Here is a 22,378-nt window from a genome sequence, read left to right on the forward strand (position 1 = left end):
CACCGTTCCAGGAGCCCCTAGGAAGCTGGAATCGCTTTACAAGGTGATTCCTATTCCAGGATTTGACAAACCCCAGCTGCCCCATGAATCTCTGCTGGTGGAGTCCACCCTCAAAAAATCGGCAGGCTCTAGTGTATATGCCTCTGTCCCTCCTGGCAGAGAGGGCAAGGCCATGGATAAATTTGGTAAAAGACTTTACCAAAATGCAATGCTGGCCAACCGTTCAGGTAATTATGCGTTTCACTTCTCTTTTTACCTGAAACATTTGATTCAGCAAGTCTCTTCTTTTCAAAAGTATCTTCCTGACCGTAAGCTTCCTGCATTCCAACAATGCACTTCCAGTCTCCTACAACTCAGGAAGTTCATGGTCCGGTCCATCTATGATACTTTTGAACTCACATCCCGAGCCACGGCTATGTCTGTAGTGATGAGACGATTGGCATGGCTCCGAGTCTCCGACCTTGATGTGAACCACCAGGACCGCCTTGCCAATGCTCCCTGCCTGGGTGATGAGCTCTTTGGAGAATCTATGGATACCACCACTCAAAAGCTCTCTGCCCATGAGACGAGGTGGGATACTTTGCTGAAAAATAAAAAGAAGCCTCCTCCTCCTCATCCATTTAGACAGCAGCCATCATATCAGAGGCGGTTTTCTGCTCGGCCAGTTCAGCCTCAACCTCCACAACCTCGGAGGCAGCGGCAACAGCACCAACAAGCACGTCAGCAACAGCCGCCTACCACAAAACCTGTCACTCAGACTAAGCCGACTCAGCCCTTTTGACTCCCTTCTCCTGGGCATTGCCAGTCTCCCTCCCTCCTGTACTCTTCCACAGCCCATAGGAGGTCGATTAACCATTTTTCATTCTCGATGGGAGGTAATCACCACCGACCAGTGGGTGCTCTCGATCATAGCCCATGGCTACTCCCTCAATTTTCAGACTCCCCCGCCGTTAGGCCTGCCAAAAGAGTCTGCTTCCAACAAGTCTCAGTCCCTCCTTCTCGCTCAAGAGGTTCAATCCCTCCTTTTTCTCAATGCCATCGAAGAATTTCCTCAAGATCAGCGAGGTCAGGGTTTTTACTCCCGGTACTTTCTAGTTCCCAAAAAGACCGGAGACCTCAGACCCATCTTAGATTTCAGAGATCTCAACAAATGTTTGGTCAAGGAGAAGTTCAAAATGCTCTCTCTTGCCACCCTCTACCCTCTTCTCGCTCAGGGCGACTGGCTATGCTCCCTCGATCTCAAAGAGGCTTACACACATATTCCTATCCATCTGACGTCCAGGCAATATCTGCGCTTTCTCATCAATCAACATCATTATCAGTACAAAGTGCTACCCTTCGGCCTGGCCTCCTCTCCCAGGGTATTCACCAAATGTCTGATTGTGGTAGCGGCCTATCTCCGCTCTCACAACTTTCAAGTCTTCCCTTATCTGGACGACTGGTTGATCAAAGCTCATTCCCCTCAGGCGGTTCTGCTTGTCACCAATCAGACTATTCACTTCCTTCGACTATTAGGGTTCGAAATCAATCTACCCAAGTCTCATTCCGACCCAGCGACTTCAATTTATTGGAGCCGTTCTGGACACTGTTCTGATGAGGGCGTTTCTTCCATCCAACCGCCTTCACGCCATCCTCCATCTCTGTCAGCAGGTGTTTCAACAGATTGCCATTTCTGCGAATCACATGATGGTGCTATTGGGGCACATGGCTTCGACAGTACATGTCACACCCTTCGCACGTCTCCACCTGCGTACTCCTCAATGGACCTTAGCGAACCAATGGTCCCAAGCGACGGATCCTTGTTCACAACACATATCTGTGACCTCGTCTCTTCGACAGTCGCTTCTTTGGTGGTTGACATCTTCAAATCTATCCAGAGGTCTGCTGCTCCATCTACCTCCTCATCAACTAGTCATCACCACAGATTCCTCCCCCTACGCCTGGGGAGCTCACTTGAACGAATTCCAAACTCAGGGATTTTGGACTGCCCAGGAAAAGAAACACCACATCAATTTCCTGGAACTCCGAGCGATGTTCTATGCCCTCAAGGCGTTTCAACATCTTCTCTTTCCTCAAGTACTACTCATTTGCACAGACAATCAAGTTGCAATGTACTACATCAACAAACAGGGAGGAATGGGCTCTCGCCTGTTGTGTCAGGAAGCCCAACGGATTTGGTCTTGGGCGACAGCTCGTCACTTATTCCTGAAGGCTGTCTACATTCAAGGGGAACAGAATTCCTTAGCGGACAATCTCAGCAGAATTCTCCAACCTCACGAATGGACTCTCGATCCCTCGACTCTTCAGTCCATTTTTGCTCAATGGGGCACTCCTCAAGTGGACCTTTTTGCAGCTCCCCACAACCATCAGCTGCCCCTGTTTTGCTCCAGACTCTACTCTCCTCACCGTCTGGCGCCCGATGCATTTCTCCTGGATTGGACCAGTCTCTTCCTATATGCTTTTCCCCCTCTACCGCTCATGCTGCGAACACTGTTCAAGCTCAAGAGGGAACAAGCCACCATGATTCTCATCGCTCCATGGTGGCCCAGGCAACATTGGTTCTCCCTTCTACTTCAACTCAGTTCCAGGGAACCCATACCTCTTCCACTGTTTCCTTCTCTGCTTTCTCAGCATCAGCAGACCCTACTGCATCCCAACCTACAGTCTCTGCACCTGACAGCTTGGTATCTCTCGGGCTGACTTCGGCTCACTCACTTCTTTCTCAGCCTGTCCGCTCTATCATTGATGCTTCCAGGAAACCGGCCACGCTCCAATGTTATCAACAGAAGTGGTCTTGGTTTTCTTCCTGGTGCCTCTTACATCACCATGATCCCATGTCTCTAGCAGTGGGACTGGTGTTGGATTATCTTCTTTCCTTGTCTGACTCTGGTCTTAAATCTACTTCTATCAGAGTTCACCTTAGTGCCATTGCTGCCTTTCATGAGCCAATTCATGGAAAACCCCTCTCGGCTCATCCTTTGGTTTCTCGGTTCATGAGGGGCCTTTTCAATGTGAAACCACCTCTCAAGCCTCCTCCTGTGGTCTGGGATCTCAATGTGGTTCTTTCCGCTTTAATGAAGCCTCCTTTTGAACCTTTGGCCACAGCGCATTTCAAATTTCTTACCTGGAAAGTGGTCTTCCTTATAGCTCTCACTTCTGCCAGGAGGGTCAGTGAACTGCATGCACTAGTGGCCGATCCACCTTTCACTGTTTTTCACCATGATAAGATGGTTCTCCTTACACACCCCAAATTTCTTCCTAAGGTTGTGTCTGACTTTCATCTTAACCAGTCCATAGTCCTGCCTGTATTTTTTCCAAAGCCTCATTCTCATCCAGGTGAACAGGCTTTGCATACCTTGGACTGTAAACGTGCTCTGGCTTACTATCTTGAACGTACTAAGCCCCACAGATCATCTCCTCAACTATTTTTGTCCTTTGATCCTAACAAGTTGGGTCATCCTGTATCTAAACGCACTCTCTCCAATTGGCTTGCTGCTTGCGTTTCTTTCTGTTATGCTCAGTCGGGCCTGACACTGGAAGGTTCTGTCACGGGCCACAAAGTTAGAGCTATGGCAGCGTCTGTAGCTTTCCTCCGATCTACTTCCATTGAGGAAATCTGCAAGGCTGCTACTTGGTCCTCAGTTCATACTTTTACATCACATTATTGGCTGGATGCATTCTCCAGACGGGATGGACACTTCGGCCAATCTGTTTTACAAAATTTATTTTCCTAATGGCCAATCTTCCCTCCATCCCTCTTTTTGTTAGCTTGGAGGTCACCCATCAGTCAAGAATATGCTGCCTGCTTGTCCTGGGATAAAGCACAGTTACTTACCGTAACAGGTGTTATCCAGGGACAGCAGGCAGATATTCTTGCGTCCCTCCCACCTCCCCGGGTTGGCTTCTTAGCTGGCTTATCCTAACTGGGGACCGCGCGCCTCTGTCGGGCGGGAAGGCACGTGCGCGGTGCGGCCTACTAGAACTTTCAAAGTTCTTAGAGTGCAATCACTCTAAAATTGTCCGTACCGGGGCTCCGTCGGTGCCGTCACCCATCAGTCAAGAATATCTGCCTGCTGTCCCTGGATAACACCTGTTACGGTAAGTAACTGTGCTATATGAAACATAGAAACATAGAGTATGTCCCAGTTTTTATCTGTGAGGAGGTCATTTAGTATGATGTCATCGTTATTTACTGATATGGTATTTGAGGGCAATTGTTAGGTTTTTTTTGTTGTTGTTGTGAGGGTGTGTGAGGAAGTGGGAATTGAACTTAGATTGTGGGAGCTGTGTTGTTGGGGGGGGCGAGGAAGTGGGAATTGAACTTAGATTGTGAGAGCTGTGTTGTGGGGGGTGGGGGTGAGGAAGGGGGAATTGAACTTAGATTGTGGGAGCTGTGTTGGGAGGGATTTTTCTAAGGGGAGTTTTTTGGGGTCAGCATATCGGCCCTGGTTGATGATGACTGGAATAGGAAAGCACATGATGGGTAAGATAATTTTAAGGTATAGCATTTGAGCTGTTGAATTATATTTTTAATGTTGTTAATTTTATTCAGTTTAGGTTGGGGTGCTTTTACCAAAGCTTAGTGTGCACTAATTGCCATGTGGCCTATAGGTGTAAAATAGGATGCTCAGCATTTAGTGCTTGTGAAGCGCTAGTAAAAGAGGTTCCTCTTTATGATCTGTGGTACTTCATTATTTTATATTTGTATTGTAATCCACCAAGAGAAAACTTATTTTGGACTAGAGGAATATATATTTAACAAAATAACTAAATGAAAAAACTGCTTGATTTTTTCATAGTTGCAACATAAATATGGTCTTAATAAATCACAAAGTTTTAGATGGTTGCAACTGAAGCAGGCTATTCAGGAGGGGTTCCCTGAGTGGAAAAATCTCAATAATCAGTATAGTCTGGAGTTCTTATGCTTTCAGGCGGATTTCTTGGGACACCAGGCCGCACAGTGGTATAAATTGATATCTGGATTTATGAATAAAAAACCAAGGACTGGACTTAGAGACATTTGGAGCATTGAGATTAAGCATCAAATTTCTGCGCCTCAATGGCCACGAATTTGGTCTTGGAGAATGAGATGCACAGTGTCCGCATCTATGAGACAAACTTGGTTCTTTTTGTTACATAGAGCACTTTGGACCCCAGTTCGATGACAAAAGTTAGATAGCTCTAAGTCTAATAGATGCTGGCATTGTAATCTCGAAGCCATTGTAGATCATTTAATATTTTATTGTCTGTGTATCATGGCCTTTTGGAAATCAATTTGGTCTCAAATAAATTGTTTATTAGAAAACCATGTAGCATTATCATATGATACAATTCTGTTTGATATATCAATGAGAACAAAAAGTCAAATTTCATCAAGTAATAATAAACTTCTATTGATTATGACAGGAGTCGCCATGCAACATATCACCAGTAACTGGAAAAATTACAATAATCTTAGCTATACAATCTGGTGGAATTCGTTGTGCCACATTTACAAAATGGAAAGAACAATTGCTATACAGAAAGGGAATTATAATAATTTTAAAAAGATTTGGGGGCCATTGACAAATTATTGTAATGATTAGACATCATTTTCCACTGACATAGGACATTTATACATAGGGGGGAGGGGAATGGTATAAAGTTTTATTAAAGGTTTAATCAATAGATAAGAATACAATATTTATACAATATTTTTGTGGAAAGGGTGGGTGGAGAGGGAATAAATTTATGTATTTACGATGACAATAGAAAGAAATTCAAGTGTTGTGTAAAAGTTTTAAATGATGTAATATTGTGTACTTGATGTAAGATGAAAAATGAATAAAGAATTTGAAAAACAAAACAAAACATTGTCATTCAGATTTTGTTTTTAAGTTAGAAAGGAAGATCATTGTTTTTCTTTTTCTTTTCACTTCTATGGTTTGTAGATAAACGAAGCAGGCATCTTGGAGCTGATGGTGTCTATTTGGATGATCTCACTTGCATGGATCCTGAAGTTGCAGCAATGTATTTTCCCAAAAGGTATGACATTTTTTTTGACATTTTTTCTTCTGTGTACAATGATGATTACCAGTATTAAATTTCACCCAAAGATTGATTTGGTAGCTCAAGAGTAAATTCATATGGAAAATAAAGTTCCAAAAAGAAAATTTTGAGAGCAAGGTACTAAGGGGGATAAATTTGCAAAAACAGCTTGCACTAAAATGGAAATTCTGTTATGTTCCTTCCGGATTCCATATGTTAGGTGTTCATTCCCAATCCACAATCCAGGAGTTGCAGAAATTCAACACTTTTCTGAGCACATGCTCCACCCCCTTAGCCTAAGAGCTAGAAAACATCCAGTTACAATTTCTGCAAGCAACCCATGCAGAAGTCTTTTGCAGTTGCTCTGCTTCTTTTTCTTCCTTTTTTTCGCTTAAAGTTTGCTTTCTCGGTGGCTTCAGTGCCTTGAGACCCCTTTTCAGAGGTCCCCTGCTTCACAGAAAAACTCTGGTGGATTTGTGGAGCCAGCCTGCTGTGTGCCACCCTTCCTAAACTCGGGGTCTATTCCCCTCGGAGTTTGCTTGCCCACTGACCGTGTCACAGGTTTTAAGCGCAGGCTGTATGCATCTGGAGGGAAACCCACCCGGATTTCAAGGCACAGGCTGCCTTTCCCGCCCCTGACTACGTGGTGAGGATTAGTGGGAGCAGAGGTCATAGTCATTGTCTGGCTGACTAGCAGTCCGAAGATCTTCATCTCTGGCCATATGGAATAGTTTCTGAGGCAGAAAAGCCTTTCTCTCCATTTAGCTGCTGTTAAAAATGCAGACAGGCAAGGCACTGCAGAACTTCCTATGGGAACTTCGGGGGTAGCTTGTGGAATGATTTAAAAGTCATTTTTCAGTTTCTGTGAGTAGAGTTCAGGCCTCCCCTACCTCCCCAGGCTCCAAATCGCTTTTTATTTTGGGGTTTTATTTATTTTTGCCGTTTTGGGCACAAATTCGCTGGTGGAGTTCTATGTCTGTTGATTTAGAACTGCCTAGGTGTTAGGTGCAATGTACAAATTTATGTTATAAATATGCAAAACTATATTTGCAAAGTGTGTCTCCTTTGCACATAGTAAAACTTGTACATACTTTTTTTAAAATTATTTATCATCATTTCAGATAATTACATACACTACTGTACAGGGAATACTGAAATATTTCTTCAATTCGTCAGATAACAAATGAATACAGAACATAAAGAAAAAAGAGAAATATATTCTTTAATATAGTCCACCTATAGGGGGAGAAAAAGCATCAAGAAACCACCTTGTAGGAATCAAGGTTTACTAACTAAATATCAAATAAAAGGAAAAAGAGACTCGAGCAATACATCATGCCTAATATTACATGACCACATTTATACTGTTTTGCTCTGGACCGCGGTAGGAACTCCTTTAACCTTCCAAAAAGAAACCCAAATGGGCAGGTTCAAAGAAAATATACTTGTTCTTTTGATAGGAAACAAAATACTTACAAGGAAATCTTAATTTGGAAACCTGCCCCCAAAGAAATCACTCTTGTACGGTATGTAAGAAATTCTTTCCTGCAAGATTGTGTCCATTTAGAAACATCTGGAAAAATATTCACCTTTTCACCTAAATAGGAGACCTGTTTCATTTTAAAGTATAATTTCAGTAACATTTTGTAAAAACACAAGCAAAACTAACAATGTGGCACGGCCTAACATCTCTATCTCAGAAGATTCCAAAAGTGCGGATACATCTAACTCAGTCTTCTCCCCTTGAGTATCATCTGAAATCTTTTTTAAATAGTAATTTTTTTGTATAGGGGGTAGGTTAGAGTCCGGAACTTTTAACACCGTTACCAGAAAGTTCTTAAAGAGTTCTACAAGAGACATGAATTTAGCAATATGTACTGTTTCGGTCAGATCTTTTGTGGGTAGGAGGGGGGGTCTGTGACCGCTGAGGGAGTGGGGGTGGGGCATGCCTTCATCCCTCCTGTGGTCATCTGGTCAGTTTGGGCAACTTTTTGACCCTTATTCATTTTTAAAACAGGTCTAGCCCCGGATGTCCAAATTGTGCTCTGGACATTTTGTAAAAAATTTGATTATTGTTGCAAAATGTTCAAATGCTAAGTCCACCCAAATTCCACCCACAACACACCCTTTGAAATTTATTTGCACTGCGAAGCCTAGTAAAACGTCTAGAAAGTTGGTTTTGAAAATGGCAGCGTGGACATTTTGTCGAGAAACACATCCAAATGCCACTTTATGCCATTTTTTGGACCTCTTTCTGTTCTGAAAGTGAGTCTTTTAACGTCTAAATACTTTAGTGTGTAACTACAATGGGGGTACGCTTATGGGTGGATAAGGGGCATGTCTTGCAGTTGCACGCCTAAGTTATAGAACATAAGAGATGCCTCCGCTGGGTCAGACCTGAGGTCCATCGCGCCCAGCAGTCCGCTCACGCGGCGGCCCAACAGGTCCAGGACCTGTGCAGTAAATTTCTATCTATACCCCTCTATCCCCCCTTTTCCAGCAGGAATTTGTCCAATCCTTTCTTAAACCCCAGTACCGTACTCTGCCCTATAACGTCCTCTGGAATTGCATTCCAGGTGTCCAACACACGCTGTGTAAAGAAGAACTTCCTAGCATTTGTTTTGAATTTGTCCTCTCTCAATTTTTCCGAATGCCCTCTTGTTTTTTTATTTTCTGAAAGTTTGAAGAATCTATCCTTCTCTACTCTCTCTATGCCCTTCATGATCTTGTAAGTCTCTATCATATCCCCTCTTAATCTTCTCTTTTCCAGGGAAAAGAGTCCCAGTTTTTCCAATCTCTCAGCGTATGAAAGGCTTTCCATCCCTTTAATCAGTCGTGTCGCTCTCCTCTGAACTCTCTTGAGTAATATTACCAACTTTAGGCGCGACCATTTACAACATCCTTTGACATTGTGCGAGTGCTCAAGCCTGAAGTTAGGCGCCTACGTTGACTTATGTACTATTCTATAATGGTAATTTTATACAACAACAAAATTTATATACTGTCAGTACTAAGAGCTCACAAACCGTGTACAAGAATCAAATCTTAGATGCAATGAGTAAAAGTAATATTCTAGCACAACAGGAGGTATGTTTGTGTATTTAAGATTTGATATACCGCTCCTGCATTTTACTGATCTAAGCGGTTTGCAAAGTATCAAACTAAAATGAAATTAGGTACTTAAGAAAAACTACCTTATCTGTCCTGAAGGCTCACAATCTAGCTAAGGTACAGTGTCATTTTCAAGTACCTATCAAATAACCACAATTTCAAAAGTTTCTAAAGTCTCAGACAGTTTTTCTCACAATTGATGTTATAAATTGAAACTTTAGCATGCATATTCTTTGTTCCTAATTTTTGTGCGCATTTTTTAATCTAACCCTTAGTGCAGACCACATGTTAAAACCAGCCAAAGTGGTAAAAAACCTGCATTACCTGTTTTTAAGGTAAACCTGACTAAACGTAACATGCCAATGTAACTTCAAAAGTTCTCTGTAATGTCGCTGTCTGTATACAGCCTCTTCCCTTGTAAACCGCTTAGAACTGTTTGTGGTATGGCGGTACATAAAAATAAAGTTGTTGTTATTATTACATGAAGTGAAGGTGTAGTTGGTTGTGAGAACGCATAGATAGATGCTATATGTTGGTTGTCATAACAAGGCCAAGTACTGGGCAGACTTCTATGGTCTGTGTCCTGTACACAGCAAAGACGAATCAAGATCAAGTATGCATAATATCACATCATACCATATACTATGAGTTTATCTTGTTAGAGAGACAGGATGGACTATACAGGACTTTATCTGTGTTACTACTGCTATTAATTACTATTGTTACTGTGTATGGCTACACAATATCATGGCTGCTCTTACTGGCAAATAAAAATGAAGACACAGTGACGGAGGTTCTCTCCTGGTCCCCAAAGGCAGAAGTTCTCTCCCATTTTGGTTTCCCCGCACCCCAACAAACCTTATCTGCTATGCAGATCATGAGTATCTCTCCCCCCCCCCTTCCTGGGATTCACGCAAGGGTTCCCAGTAGTGTAATTGGATGGGTCAAGATCAATCTCTCTCTGCTCTCTCTCCCCACCCCCAGTCTGGCTCTGGGTATCAAAATGGCACCAATAAGCCCTAGTGGTAGTTTTTCCATTATTAACACTAGGAGTGTTTGCCCTTATATGAAAGGATGATCCTTAATGTTAGTAGTTCAACACTACTGCTAGGAGTTATCAGCACTGTTTTAACACCAAAGGCCAGATGTGGTGGAGTGGAGCAGAATCACCTTTATTCTGTCCTGCTAGACTACCAAGGATCCCTGAGTGAGTTCAGAGAAGGACCGGGGTCTGCTTGACAGGTAGGATTTGTTGAGGTGCTGGCAAGCACAATGAGGGATTACTTGTGCCAAAGGAATCCAAGGTGGTGAATTGCTGTTGCTGCCACAGCCCAACGCTGCCCACCCATTCCTTACGTGAGAATGAATATGGCAGGAGGGATGCCAACTCCCTCCTGCCATCGCAAACCCCCCACCGCCATCAGCCAGGCCGGGCCCACCCCTCTCCCCGTACCTTTAAAAAGTTGGGAGCAAGAGCGGTGCTCAGTCCCTCCTGCATTTTCTTGTTTCAAAAGCAGGCTGGAGCTAGAGTCCCATTTGTTAGGATGTGATATCTTGCTTGGTCCCTTGGAAAACCAAGTTGCTTTCTTTAGACAGCAAGATACAAGTCCTCACATACTGTATGTGCTCACCTTTTCTGGGAGTTGTTTTCTAAATATGCATTTACAAAAACTGGGAAAGATCATGTGTAATGGTACGGAATTGGAAGTTGTACACATGTGCAGTTGGGCCTTAAAGACTTCTTGAACTTTTTGTTAGCTGGAAAGTCTCTTAACTTTATGGGCTTTGCTGTATGAGGTCACACATTTGTGAAAAACTGTATATTGATGTACACCTGGTTTTGCCTGTACAAAAGAGTAATGGACTATTCTTTTCAGTGGTGATATTATATCTGGGAAGAACGCAAGTGATGGTGGAGCCAGGTCAGCTAATCAGTCTCCACAATCTGTAGGAAGTTCAGGCATTGACAGTGGTGTTGAGAGCATCTCAGAATGTACCAGAGACTTACCATCCATTGCTATTTCCCTTTGTGGAGGTCTTACAGACAACAAAGAAATAACAAAAGGTAAGGCATTGTATGGATTGGATTGGATTTATTGCATTTGATATACGTTGATATGCATTTTGAGTTCCATTATAGAAGTGTGATTGTCGGAACATGTTTAGGTTTATTTTCAACTTTCTCTCCCCTGGTATCTTTTCCAAGAAAAGTCAAAGGTACAACCTTTTAACAGTAAGTCACAAGTTTCAAAAAGGGCTTAACATGGTGATTCTCTTATAATTAAACTGCCCTCAGAACTTGTTCCCTTTTTTTTTTGGCTGTTGGTTCTTCCTTGTTACATGTTTCAAACCTTTTTCCAGCTTTGAAAATGCAGAATTGGATTTCCCTTCTGCATGCAAAGCTTAATTGTTATCCTGATGACTAGTAACTTTTATTCATTTCTGTTATAAAGAGACTGACACTTTTCCAATTACTAAAGTTAAACCTCATCAAATTGGAGCCACTGCAGTTGCCATAAATCTCTTGAATTCTGCTTCACTGGACATATATGGATGATTTTATAAATGACTTATATGTAAAAACTTTTTTGTGCACAAAAATAGCCTCTTATAAAATTGCCTCATGGGCTACGTATATGAAAGCACACCCTAGAATTAGAAAGCACCCACTTTTACATGTCCAACATGTAGATTTATTTTGTAGCTATAGTTTGGGTGGACCACAGGAGATGTGGCAAAACAATTCCACATCTGTATATAGACTTCAACTGTGTACATTTTACATTTGTTTCCATGTGGATGTAAATACAGTGGTACCTCGGAATCCGAATGCCCCAGAACTCGAACGCTTTGGAATCTGAACTTTTTTTTGTAGTAAATTTTGCCCCAGAATCTGAACTCTGCTTTGGAATCCGAACACCCTGCACATTGTATCTGTGTGTTTCTGCCCCAGAATCTGAATGCTGTTTTGGAATATTTGTTAATATTTTACCTTAAAATCCAGTGTATTTACTGTTAAAATTTGAGTTTGTGGGACCCAGGAATGGATTAATCCAGTTTCTATTATTTTAATGGGAAAAATTGTCTTGGAACTCGAATGCTTTGGAACTCGAACGGGGTTCTGGAATGGATTAAGTTCGGATTCCAAGGCATCACCGTATAGCAAAGTTGGTTACCTGTAAGAGGTGTTCTCCATAGACAGCAGGGGAGTACAGCCATATTTGCTGGTGAAGTCCCTGACTGAGAATAATCATACATACACAGTACAAATATATCATTCTAAACACAAAACACAATATATACCCTAGAGGAAAGGAGGGACAGGGGAGATATGATTCAGACGTTCATATATTTGAAAGATATTAACATAGAATAAAATTTTTTCCAGAGAAAGGAAAATGGTAAATTCAGAGGACATGATTTGAGGTTGAGGGGTGGTAGACTCAAGAGTAATGTGAGGAAATTCTTCTTTACGGAGAGGGAAGTTGATGCCTGGAATGCGCTCCTGAGGGAGGTGGTGGAGAGGATACGGTGACAAGAGTTTAATAAAGCGTGGGATGAACACAGACGATCTCGAATCAGAAAATAAAGGTATATATTGAAGAATTAAAGCCAGTACTGGGCAGACTTGCATGGTCTGTGTCTGTATATGGCCTTTTGGTTGAGGGGCTGGGGAGGGCTTTGATGGCAGGGATGTTTTAGATGAGCAAGAATGAGCTTTGATGGAGAATTCAATAGAAGGAACCTAAGCACAGTACCGGGCAGAGCTTTGGGTTCTGGCCCAGAAATAGCTAAGAAGGAAAATGCAGTATAATACAACCAGGGAACTCATAATCTTACACAATGGCTGCAAATACAAATTAAATAACATTGCTGAGGATCCCTGAAGGACACATGTCTATAACTGCTTACATGAAGAAACCTCTTTATTGAAACTAACAATTTGCTTGCAATATTCTAAGTGACTGGTGGTGACCACAAGAGACCCGAGTGACTGGAAGAGACATGAGTGACTGGTGGTGACTGGAAGAGACATGAGTGACTGATGGTGATTGGAAGTGACCGGTGATGGCTGGAATAGACCCAAGTGACCAATAGTGACTGGGAGAGTTCAGCGAGAGACCAGAGACACCTGAGTGACTAGTTGGCAGTCTCTGCAAACAGCATCTAAGTGATCACCCATCAAGGAACAATTTATTTATATACCACTTATATCCTAAGTGGTTTACATTCAGGTACTTTATCATATTTCCCTATCTGTCCCAAGTGGGCTCAAACTCTATCTAGTGTACCTGGGGCAATGAGGGGATTAAGTGACTTGCCCAGGGTCACAAGGAGCAGCGAGGGATTTGAACCCACAACCTCAGGGTGCTAAGGCTGTAGCTCTAATCACTGCGCCACACACTCCCATCCCAACAATGATGTGATGAGAGTCCTTTTTCATTGAGGTACTGTCTTTTTTTTATTATTATTATGGGAAAGCATAAGACGAAGATTAAGGTCTCCACTCCTGTTGTTTCTGGTCGTTTGGCCATACTGTGGCCACATGCCGCAGTGGCATCGGATTTTTCAATAGGAGATTCGGGCCCTCTATGAAATCACCAGGGCATCCTCTCCAGTGCCAGAATGATATTGGCAGGCTCCAAGACAGACAATCTACAGATGAAACACAACTGATTCTGTGCAGAAGAGACCCTTTTTTGATCCCTTTGAACTTGAAGCAGCATTTTCTCAGCTTTGTAGTGGTTGGAAAGGTAATTCAGATTGTATTTGTGAGCACAACACCTGTATTCACTCCAGTTATAGTCTACACCCAATTGCTGAGTATACTTACTGAATTAAATACTGTGCCACAGAAAATTACCTACCCCCATTGTGTTGTAGTGCTGAATTTATATTCTTTCTTTTTTTTTCAACAGCAGTAGTGAGCACTGTTTCTGAGAGTTTAGTGCTTTAGATATACTTATACCATGCATTAATTCCTTTTACTTCTATATTTTTGTTTCAACAGAGCAATTTTTAGAACAAGTCATTACGTATCAGCAGTTTGTGGAGAATCCTGCTGTCATTGATGATCCTAACCTTGTTGTGAAGATTGGAAACAAGTACGTAGCAGTAAATCAATAACATTTGTTCTATATAGTTTACTTATGAATACAGATAATTAAACCTCCTGGGTTGTCTGTTAGTAGAATATGCTGTGCTCATAAAAATAGTAATATAGTAACATAGTAGATGACGGCAGATAAAGACCTGAATGGTCCATCCAGTCTGCCCAACCTGATTCAATTTAAATTTTTAAAATTTTTTCTTCTTAGCTATTTCTGGGCAGGAATCCAAAGCTCTACCCGGTACTGTGTTTGGGTTCGTCAAAACCTACTCCATCCCATCTACACCCTCCCAGCCATTGAAGCCCTCCCCAGCCCATCTTCCCCCAAATGGCCATATGCAGACACAGACCGTGCAAGTCTGCCCAGTACGGGCCTTAGTTCAATATTTAATTTTATTGTCTGATTCTAGATTCTCTGTGTTCATCCCACGCTTCTTTGAACTCCATCACCGTTTTCCTCTTCACCACCTCTCTCGGGAGTGCATTCCAGGCATCCACCACCCTAACATTGCTCTTGAATCTACCACCCTCAACCTCAAATTATGTCCTCTGGTTTTACCATTTTACTTTTTCTTGAAAAGATTTTGTTCTACATTAATACCTTTCAAGTATTTGAACATCTGAATCATATCTCCCCTGTCCCTCCTTTCCTCTAGGGTATACATATTCAGGGCTTCCAGTCTCTCCTCATACGTCTTCTGGCGCAAGCCTCCTATCATTTTCGTCGACCTCTTCTGGACTGCGTCAAGTCTTCTTACGTCCGTCGCCAGATACGGACTCCAAAACTGAACATAATACTCCAAGTGGGGTCTCGCCAACGACCTGTACAGGGACATCAACACTTTCTTTCTTCTACTGGCTACACCTCTCTTTATACAACCCAGCAACTGCCACTGCCTTGTCACACAGTTTTTTCACCTTTTAGATCTTCAGACACTATCACCCCAAGGTCCCTCTCCTCTTCCATGCATATCAGCTTCTCACCTCCCAGCATATACGATTCCTTCCGATTATTAATCCCCAAATGCATTACTCTGCATTTCTTTGCATTGAATTTTAGTTGCCAGGCATTAGACCATTACTCTAACTTTTGCAGATCCTTTTTCATATTTTCCACTCCCTCATTTTTTCAAAAAACATTATTTTATAAATGTACATACAGCTCCTTTTACAAAGGTGCGCTGCCAAGCCACGCATTCTATTCCTACTACTAATTATTTCTATAGCGCTACCAGATGCATGCAGCGTTGTACAGAGTCACAAAGAGTAAGAAAACAGTCCCTGCTCGAAATAGCTTACAATCTAAACAGGCAAGACAGACAAAACAAGATGTCATGGATACAGTTAAGGGGAACGGTTAATCAGCTGGCTGGGTTGGAGGGCAGAGGATTGAAAGCTATGGGTAATTTGCATTTAGTGTGCACTGCTCGGCGGCGCACCTTTGTAAATGCCTACCATAAGCAGCTGTGTTACCTCAATAAAATACTCCAAAACAAACCAGTCAGGAAAAGGAAAACAGTAGCCCCAAGCAATCCAGTTGCTATAAGCAATAAAGTATGAATCTGTTACTAATAAGCCAAAATTATTTGTGCGATATATGTAATTATTTAAAACCTTTTTCACTTTATTAGATACTACAATTGGCCGACAGCTGCTCCTCTTTTATTAGCAATGCAGGCATTCCAGAAACCATTGCCAAAGGTGAGTTTGCAGATCCTAATAGGAGGGAAACTTCATTGTGAAATGTAATTTCTTATTATGAAATTCCATATTTCTGTAGAATAATCATCTAAGGGCCTATATTCAGACTGCGGTATGCTGCCCAGCTGATTCCCAAGGCCAGCACTGACTGTGGATATTCAATGTCGGGCCATTTCCAGTGACCGGCATTGAATATCCTTTTTTTTTAAAAAAAAATCCGGCTGGCGTAAACTTAACCGGCAAAGTCAATGTCGAGTGCTGGTCAGTTAATAGCAGGCAAAGATAGACATGATATTTAGGTGACCCGATTCGGCCACTAAACTTGGCTGATCAGTGCTCATTATTGGCGGTTATCACATAATATAGCTGTTTAAGTTTTATCTAATCTAATCTAAGACTTGGGTTTATATACCGGGTCATCACCAAAAGGAGCTCGACTTGGTTAACAAAAGTCAAAAGAGTAACAAAAAAGTCTTTTAGTTAAAAAAATGCAAAAGAAGATGACTAACTGCAGATATTCGGCAGAGATAGCCAGCTATCTCCCACTGAATATTAGTGGTTAACCGGCCGAACGCTATTTAACTAGCCAGGAGCTGTTCCTGGCTGCTTAAATAGCACTGAATATTGGCCTGATAGTTCATTTTGTATGCATCTTTTCATAGTGGCTATTAGAACTGCATAGAGCTTTGTGATTTTTCTTTTTTTTTTTTTTTTTTTATAACTTGCCTGATATCTAGCTGCCATGGTCAGTGTTTGATTTAAGCATTGATTATGTGCGTTTTAAGGTTTTGTTTTTTTAATACTCAGATATTCATCACTGGCATCTTGATATCTTTGCTGACAGTTATCTGTATGTTGGCAATTTCAGTCGTTTTTATCTGTGTGTATGGTATGTGTCTGTGTATATATGTGTGTAATAACTGGAGAAGTTTGCTGTCCTAACTTTACCCAGTTATCAGATTGAATATCAGTGCTAATTGGGTAACTGGAAACTCTGCTCAGACTCTACCACCAGACTTTCACAGTACTACAAAAATAGATAGTACTAAGGCGGTCAGGAAGGATTTTCAGCAGTATTATCCAGATTGTTAGGTGCCATTGATTCGTGTTTGAGTCAAAATGGTTTGGTGACCATTATCAAGTTTTCGTGGCAGAATACAGAAATAGATTGCCAGGCCTTTCTTCTGCACAGTATAAAGATGTCGCCGTTGTCGCATCAAACGTGATCCTCCATCTCTAACACTGCCCATCTGCTGCTGCCCAGATGGATGGTACATCGTTAGTCTGACATTTACACTGAAACCTGTCCGCCTTGGGAGGCTCTGCTGGTGGTGAAACTACCGACAGCATAGCTTTCAGCTTCTCAGATGCACGTAAGCCCCAGTAGCATGACAAACCCATGTGCCATGACTGGAGATTATCCGGATTATGCCACTGAAAATGCAGGTAAGGCCCCCATGAGTGGGACTACCTGGACAAGTCTGTCTAAATACCAGGCCCTACATTTAACTATCAGATGTGTTTAGTCTGATATATTGATAGTTTTATTATTGATCAGTCTGACTAGTCCTGAACAAAAAAGGGATAGAAGGGTATAGATAGAGATCACTATACAGGTCCTGGACCTGATGGGCCGCCGTGTGAGCGGACTGCTGGCCTAGATGGACCACTGGTCTGACCCAGCAGAGGCACTGCTTATGTTCTTATGTTAGACAAATCTACAGAAAAGTTATATTTATTTATTTATTCATTCAATTTTCTATACCGTTCTCCAAGGGGAGCTCAGAACGGTTTACATGCATTTATTCAGGTACTCAAGCAGTTTTTCCCTGTCTGTCCCGGTGGGTTCACAATCTAGCTAATGTACCTGGGGCAATGGGGGGATAAAGTGACTAGCCCAGCGTCACAAGGAGCAGCGTGGGTTTGAACCCACAACCCCAGGGTGCTGAGCTGTAGCTTTAACCCCTGCGCCACACTCTCCCCAGTGCTTGCACAGTTCATGCCACACAAGACAACCATAACTTGGGAGAGTTATGCCAACACAATGGTCATTTTGTAGGAGTCAATCAAGGAGAAAAGATGAGGAAAATTCACAGCAGGTGTGCTGCTTCTTCACAACAATGCACTGATGCACGTCACAACAATTACAGGCTGCCATCTGAGAATGTAGGTTTCAGCAGCTGAACCATCTATCCTACATTCCTGACTTGGCTCCCTTGGACTATTTCCTGTTCGGAGTTTTGAAGAAATCTCTCTGTGGACAGTAGTTTTCAAGTGATGAAGATGCCAAAGTTTACACGGCTGTTTTTCTGTGCAGGCAAAATTGAGTCAAAAGCACAAGTGGGTGGTGGTATCGTACATTGCCGGGAATAGCTATCCCAAATCTCAGAACTTAGTACATAGTTTGGAGCATGCATTGAGGAGAGTGTGGCATAGTGGTTAGTGCTACAGCCTCAGCACCCTGAGATTGTGGGCTCAAACTCCGCACTGCTCTTTATGATCCTAGGCAAGTCACTTAGTCCTCCACTGCTCCAGGCACAATAGTTGGATTGTGAGCCCACTGGGACAGATGGGGAAAATGCTTGAAGTACCAGTATGTAAACCGCTTTGAGTTTGGGTGTAAAACTACAAAAACAGGCGGTATACAAGTCGTAATCCCTGTGCACTGCAGTCCCAGCTTCTCAGTTTGGTTCTTCTGTTCTGCTGAATGAAAGCAAAAAAACAAAGCTCTCCCATTTATTTGAGAGGTTTTTTTACTTCTGTATTTTTTCCAGTGTTATACTTTTGTTTTTTTAATTTTATTTCTTTAATAAAATGTGCACAAAACTTCTGGAATGTAGACCCTGTCCTGTCTTATCACTCTGCTTGTACAACCACCATTTCCCCTTCCTCTTCATTTTTAATAGGATCTGTCTTGTTGAACTCCAGAGATATTGAAATTAATTCAAGGAGGTACTTGTAGATTGTAGATTGTACAGAGATAGGCTGACTCAGCTCTTTTGTCGACCTTCCTCTTCTAGACCATCCATTCACCTTCCTATACAGTAGTCTACAAAGTTTGGCCTTGCTGGAGCAAAGTTTAATGCCACTTAAACAGTATCTGAGCCTCAAAGCTTTGCAAGCCAGAAATGCTTTCCTTCATTTTGACCTGAAGCTGAGGTATCCCAGTGCAGACAATATATCGCAGTAACAGCACTGAGGTTTAGAACAGCTTTCTTTCTGCACTACAGAGGCAAAGTCTTCTGTACAACTTCTTTGCACAGACAGCAACTCGGGGCCCTTTCAGCACCATGCTTTGAATGGAGCCTTCTGCTCATCTTTCTTTCTGTGAAACTGGTAGTTTATCCACACTGTGCAGTAATCTTGTTCTTCTCTCAATGGAGAGGACCAATTTATATCATGTAGGGGTTCCTCAAATGCTATAATATGGGAAATAAATAAAGATCCCAGCTTCAAATACAATAATACCATACAATGATAGCTTCTTCATCATTGTACGATGATGATGATGTATGGGGTTCCTTCCACAGTTTTTGTTCAGATTGCTTCTATTTTTATTTGTCAGTGTACATTTTGCTTTCTGGTGTTTTTCCCAAATGGACTCTGTAAAGCAGTTCTGGCCTGGCATAATTTCTCTAAATCCACTGACATTTCAGTTCAGTCATATGCTTTGTCCCCACCATGACTGAACTGTTCAAAAAAACTATTGCAAAGCTGAAATCCCGTTGTTTTATAGAACATAGAAACTGGAATTGAGATGTAAAGGTTGGGGGCATGCTTGGTTTCAGTGGTATTTTAGTAAAAGGCACTGCTGACTCCCATCCTTTTCTAAAATACTTACAGGAGTGCAGGATCTTTCTGAGCACCTCCAAGGTCTCTAAGATTTCCCCCAAGAGTACGCCATACCACATCTTCTCCGAAAGAAATCAATGTTAAACCTACCAACGAAACTTCTCAGGAGTATTCCCTACACCGTGGAATGCAATCCCATAAAGGCTTCTCGTAATGCAAGACTATTTCTGCATAAGGAACTAGGTGAAAGCTTAGCTCTTCTCCTCCATATGTAAAATTGAAAAATCATAAAAACATAATAAGAATCTTAAATATATAATAGAAGTACAGACAATAAATAATAAATAATAAATAAATAAATAATAAAATAAATAAAAAAAAAGCAAACATCATTAATCTAAATGGATATGAACCTATGGGAAATCAAGATGCAATAAAAGGCTAATTTATACTGCACCTTGCTGAATTTCCCTCTGTTTTCATGTATAGGTAAAATTACTTTATACAATTGTTTCCAATTGTACTTATACTGTAGCTGCTTTCAGTACTGGATTTTGTGTGCTGCTTTGTGGTTTGCAAATTTAAAACAGCTATCATTATTTTACAAGATGCTATTTAACATAAGAACATAAGAAATGCCTGTGCTAGGTCAGACCAGTGGTCCATCGTGCCCAGCAGTCCACTCACGCAGCAGCCCTCTGGTCAAAGACCAGCGCCCTAACTGAGACTAGCCCTACCAGCGCACGTTCTTGTTCAGCAGGAACTTGTCTAACTTTGTCTTGAATCCCTGGAGGGTGTTTTCCCCTGTGACAGACTCCAGAAGAGTGTATCTGTTTTCCACCACTCTCTGGGTGAAGAAGAACTTCCTTACGTTTGTACGGAATCTGTCCCCTTCCAACTTTAGAGAGTGCCCTCTCGTTTTCCCTACCTTGGAGAGGGTGAACAGCCTGTCCTTATCTACTAAGTCTATCTCCTTTAGCACCTTGAAAGTTTTGATTAATTAAATTTAACATTGTTGTCATTGATGAATTATTAAACTGTATTATCTGCCAGAGCCCTGCGCTCCAAGAACATGTCTGTTGCATGTCCCATCATACCATTTGAGATAATATCTTCTCCGTGGCAGTTCTCACCTTATGGAATGCATTACCTGTTGAGCTACATCTCATGACTAATATACTCAATTTTTGAACTTTCTTAAAAAGAAAAAAAACAACCATACAGTGCAATCAAGTGAACACAAACGAAAAGAACACCTCGGAGCATGAGGGCTATTTGTAGATACGCAGCAACTTAGCCCAAAATCAATAAGTCAGGAGTTGCAGTTCAGAAAACATATTAAAACAGATCCTTTTTCAACAGGACATTTTTCCACAATTTGGGTGGGGATGGGGGGTTAGTAGTATAATTACATTATTGCAGGAGGAAGAGATGAGAGGGAGGGGTTTGAAATTTGATAATGGAAGATTGGCTGAAATGTTCAAAACATTGAATTGTGTTAAGTGACAATTTGTATTGCTGATTTTTTTTTTTTTTTTTTAATAAAAGTTGGGAAAATTAAAAAAAAGAAAAATATTGGAAATGACCCCCAACAGAAAGTAGAAATTTTGTAACTACCACTTGCTAGTTTGGGTTGTTAACCCAAGATAACTAAACAGGGATCTGCTTTCTCAAAGGTAAAAATATGTATGCTTTTGAAGGGGGATCCAGTGCTTTCTCAAGATAAGCAAATTAAAGCTATTTCAAGTATTGCTAGCAGCATAACAGTTCAACCTTATCAAAATGTTTAGATCCTCAGAAACACCACTCTGTTCAATAGATTTTCATTACACAGAGCTTTATGTGTTCTGTCGTCATAGGAATCCTTATCTATTTATTTTTATTCAGTATTTCTTTAGGTTAAATGTAACTTTTGGCCATACTAGTTCATTTCATAAATATTAATAAGTTATTGCTTGTACTTAGCTTTTTATTGTGGTCAGAATCAGGGACAAATTGTCACCAACATGTTTCACGTGACCATGCTTTTTCAAGGTGAAGTCCCTAATAATATTGTCGCCATCCTCTTTGACCACCTTATCATTTTATTTTCTCTCGATGCTATAACTAAAGGATTTTCACCTTAAAACATTTACTACAAAACAGTTATTCTGCTGCATAACAGTTCAAAGAAATGAGTAACTGTGATTGCTCTTTTGTAGTACCAGCAGCTTTGTGCAACACTAACAGTTTTCAGCCTAAAATCTGTTTGCGATTGCAAATTTTTGTCTGCTGGTTTGAAAAATTTATGGTGAAGGATTTTTATGCCTATTATAGATGGTGTGAAGCAAAGCTAGAGGATCTCAGCTCACTTCATTAGACACATTAGAAATGGGCTTTTTTTCTTTCACCTAGGTCAGGAGTAGGCAATTCCGGTCCTCGAGAGCCGGAGCCAGGTCAGGTTTTCAGGATATCCACAATGACTATGTATGAGATAGATTTGCATGCACTGCCTCCTTGAGATGCAAATCTATCTCATGCATATTTATTGTGGATATCCTGAAAACCTGACCTGGCTCCGGCTCTCGAGGACCGGAATTGCCTACCCCTGACCTAGGTTTTTTAAAAAATTATTAGTACATATATACCAGTTTACTG

At 41.5% G+C, this 22,378-nt stretch overlaps 1 protein-coding gene across 2 annotated transcripts in view; it reads left to right on the forward strand.

The window, feature by feature from the left end:
• The window catches only part of LPIN1 (lipin 1), a 225,662-nt gene that overhangs the window by 152,817 nt on the left and 50,467 nt on the right, over positions 1-22,378 (forward strand). For both annotated transcript variants that reach the window (XM_033937853.1, XM_033937854.1), the window contains 4 exons: positions 5,931-6,024; positions 11,016-11,203; positions 14,150-14,243; positions 15,880-15,949. In XM_033937853.1, the coding sequence (XP_033793744.1) occupies positions 5,931-6,024; positions 11,016-11,203; positions 14,150-14,243; positions 15,880-15,949 (446 nt within the window). The remainder of the gene's footprint in view (positions 1-5,930; positions 6,025-11,015; positions 11,204-14,149; positions 14,244-15,879; positions 15,950-22,378) is intronic.

This window comes from Geotrypetes seraphini, chromosome 3 (assembly GCF_902459505.1).
Source record: "Geotrypetes seraphini chromosome 3, aGeoSer1.1, whole genome shotgun sequence".
In the NCBI taxonomy this organism is placed as follows: Eukaryota; Metazoa; Chordata; class Amphibia; order Gymnophiona; family Dermophiidae; genus Geotrypetes; species Geotrypetes seraphini.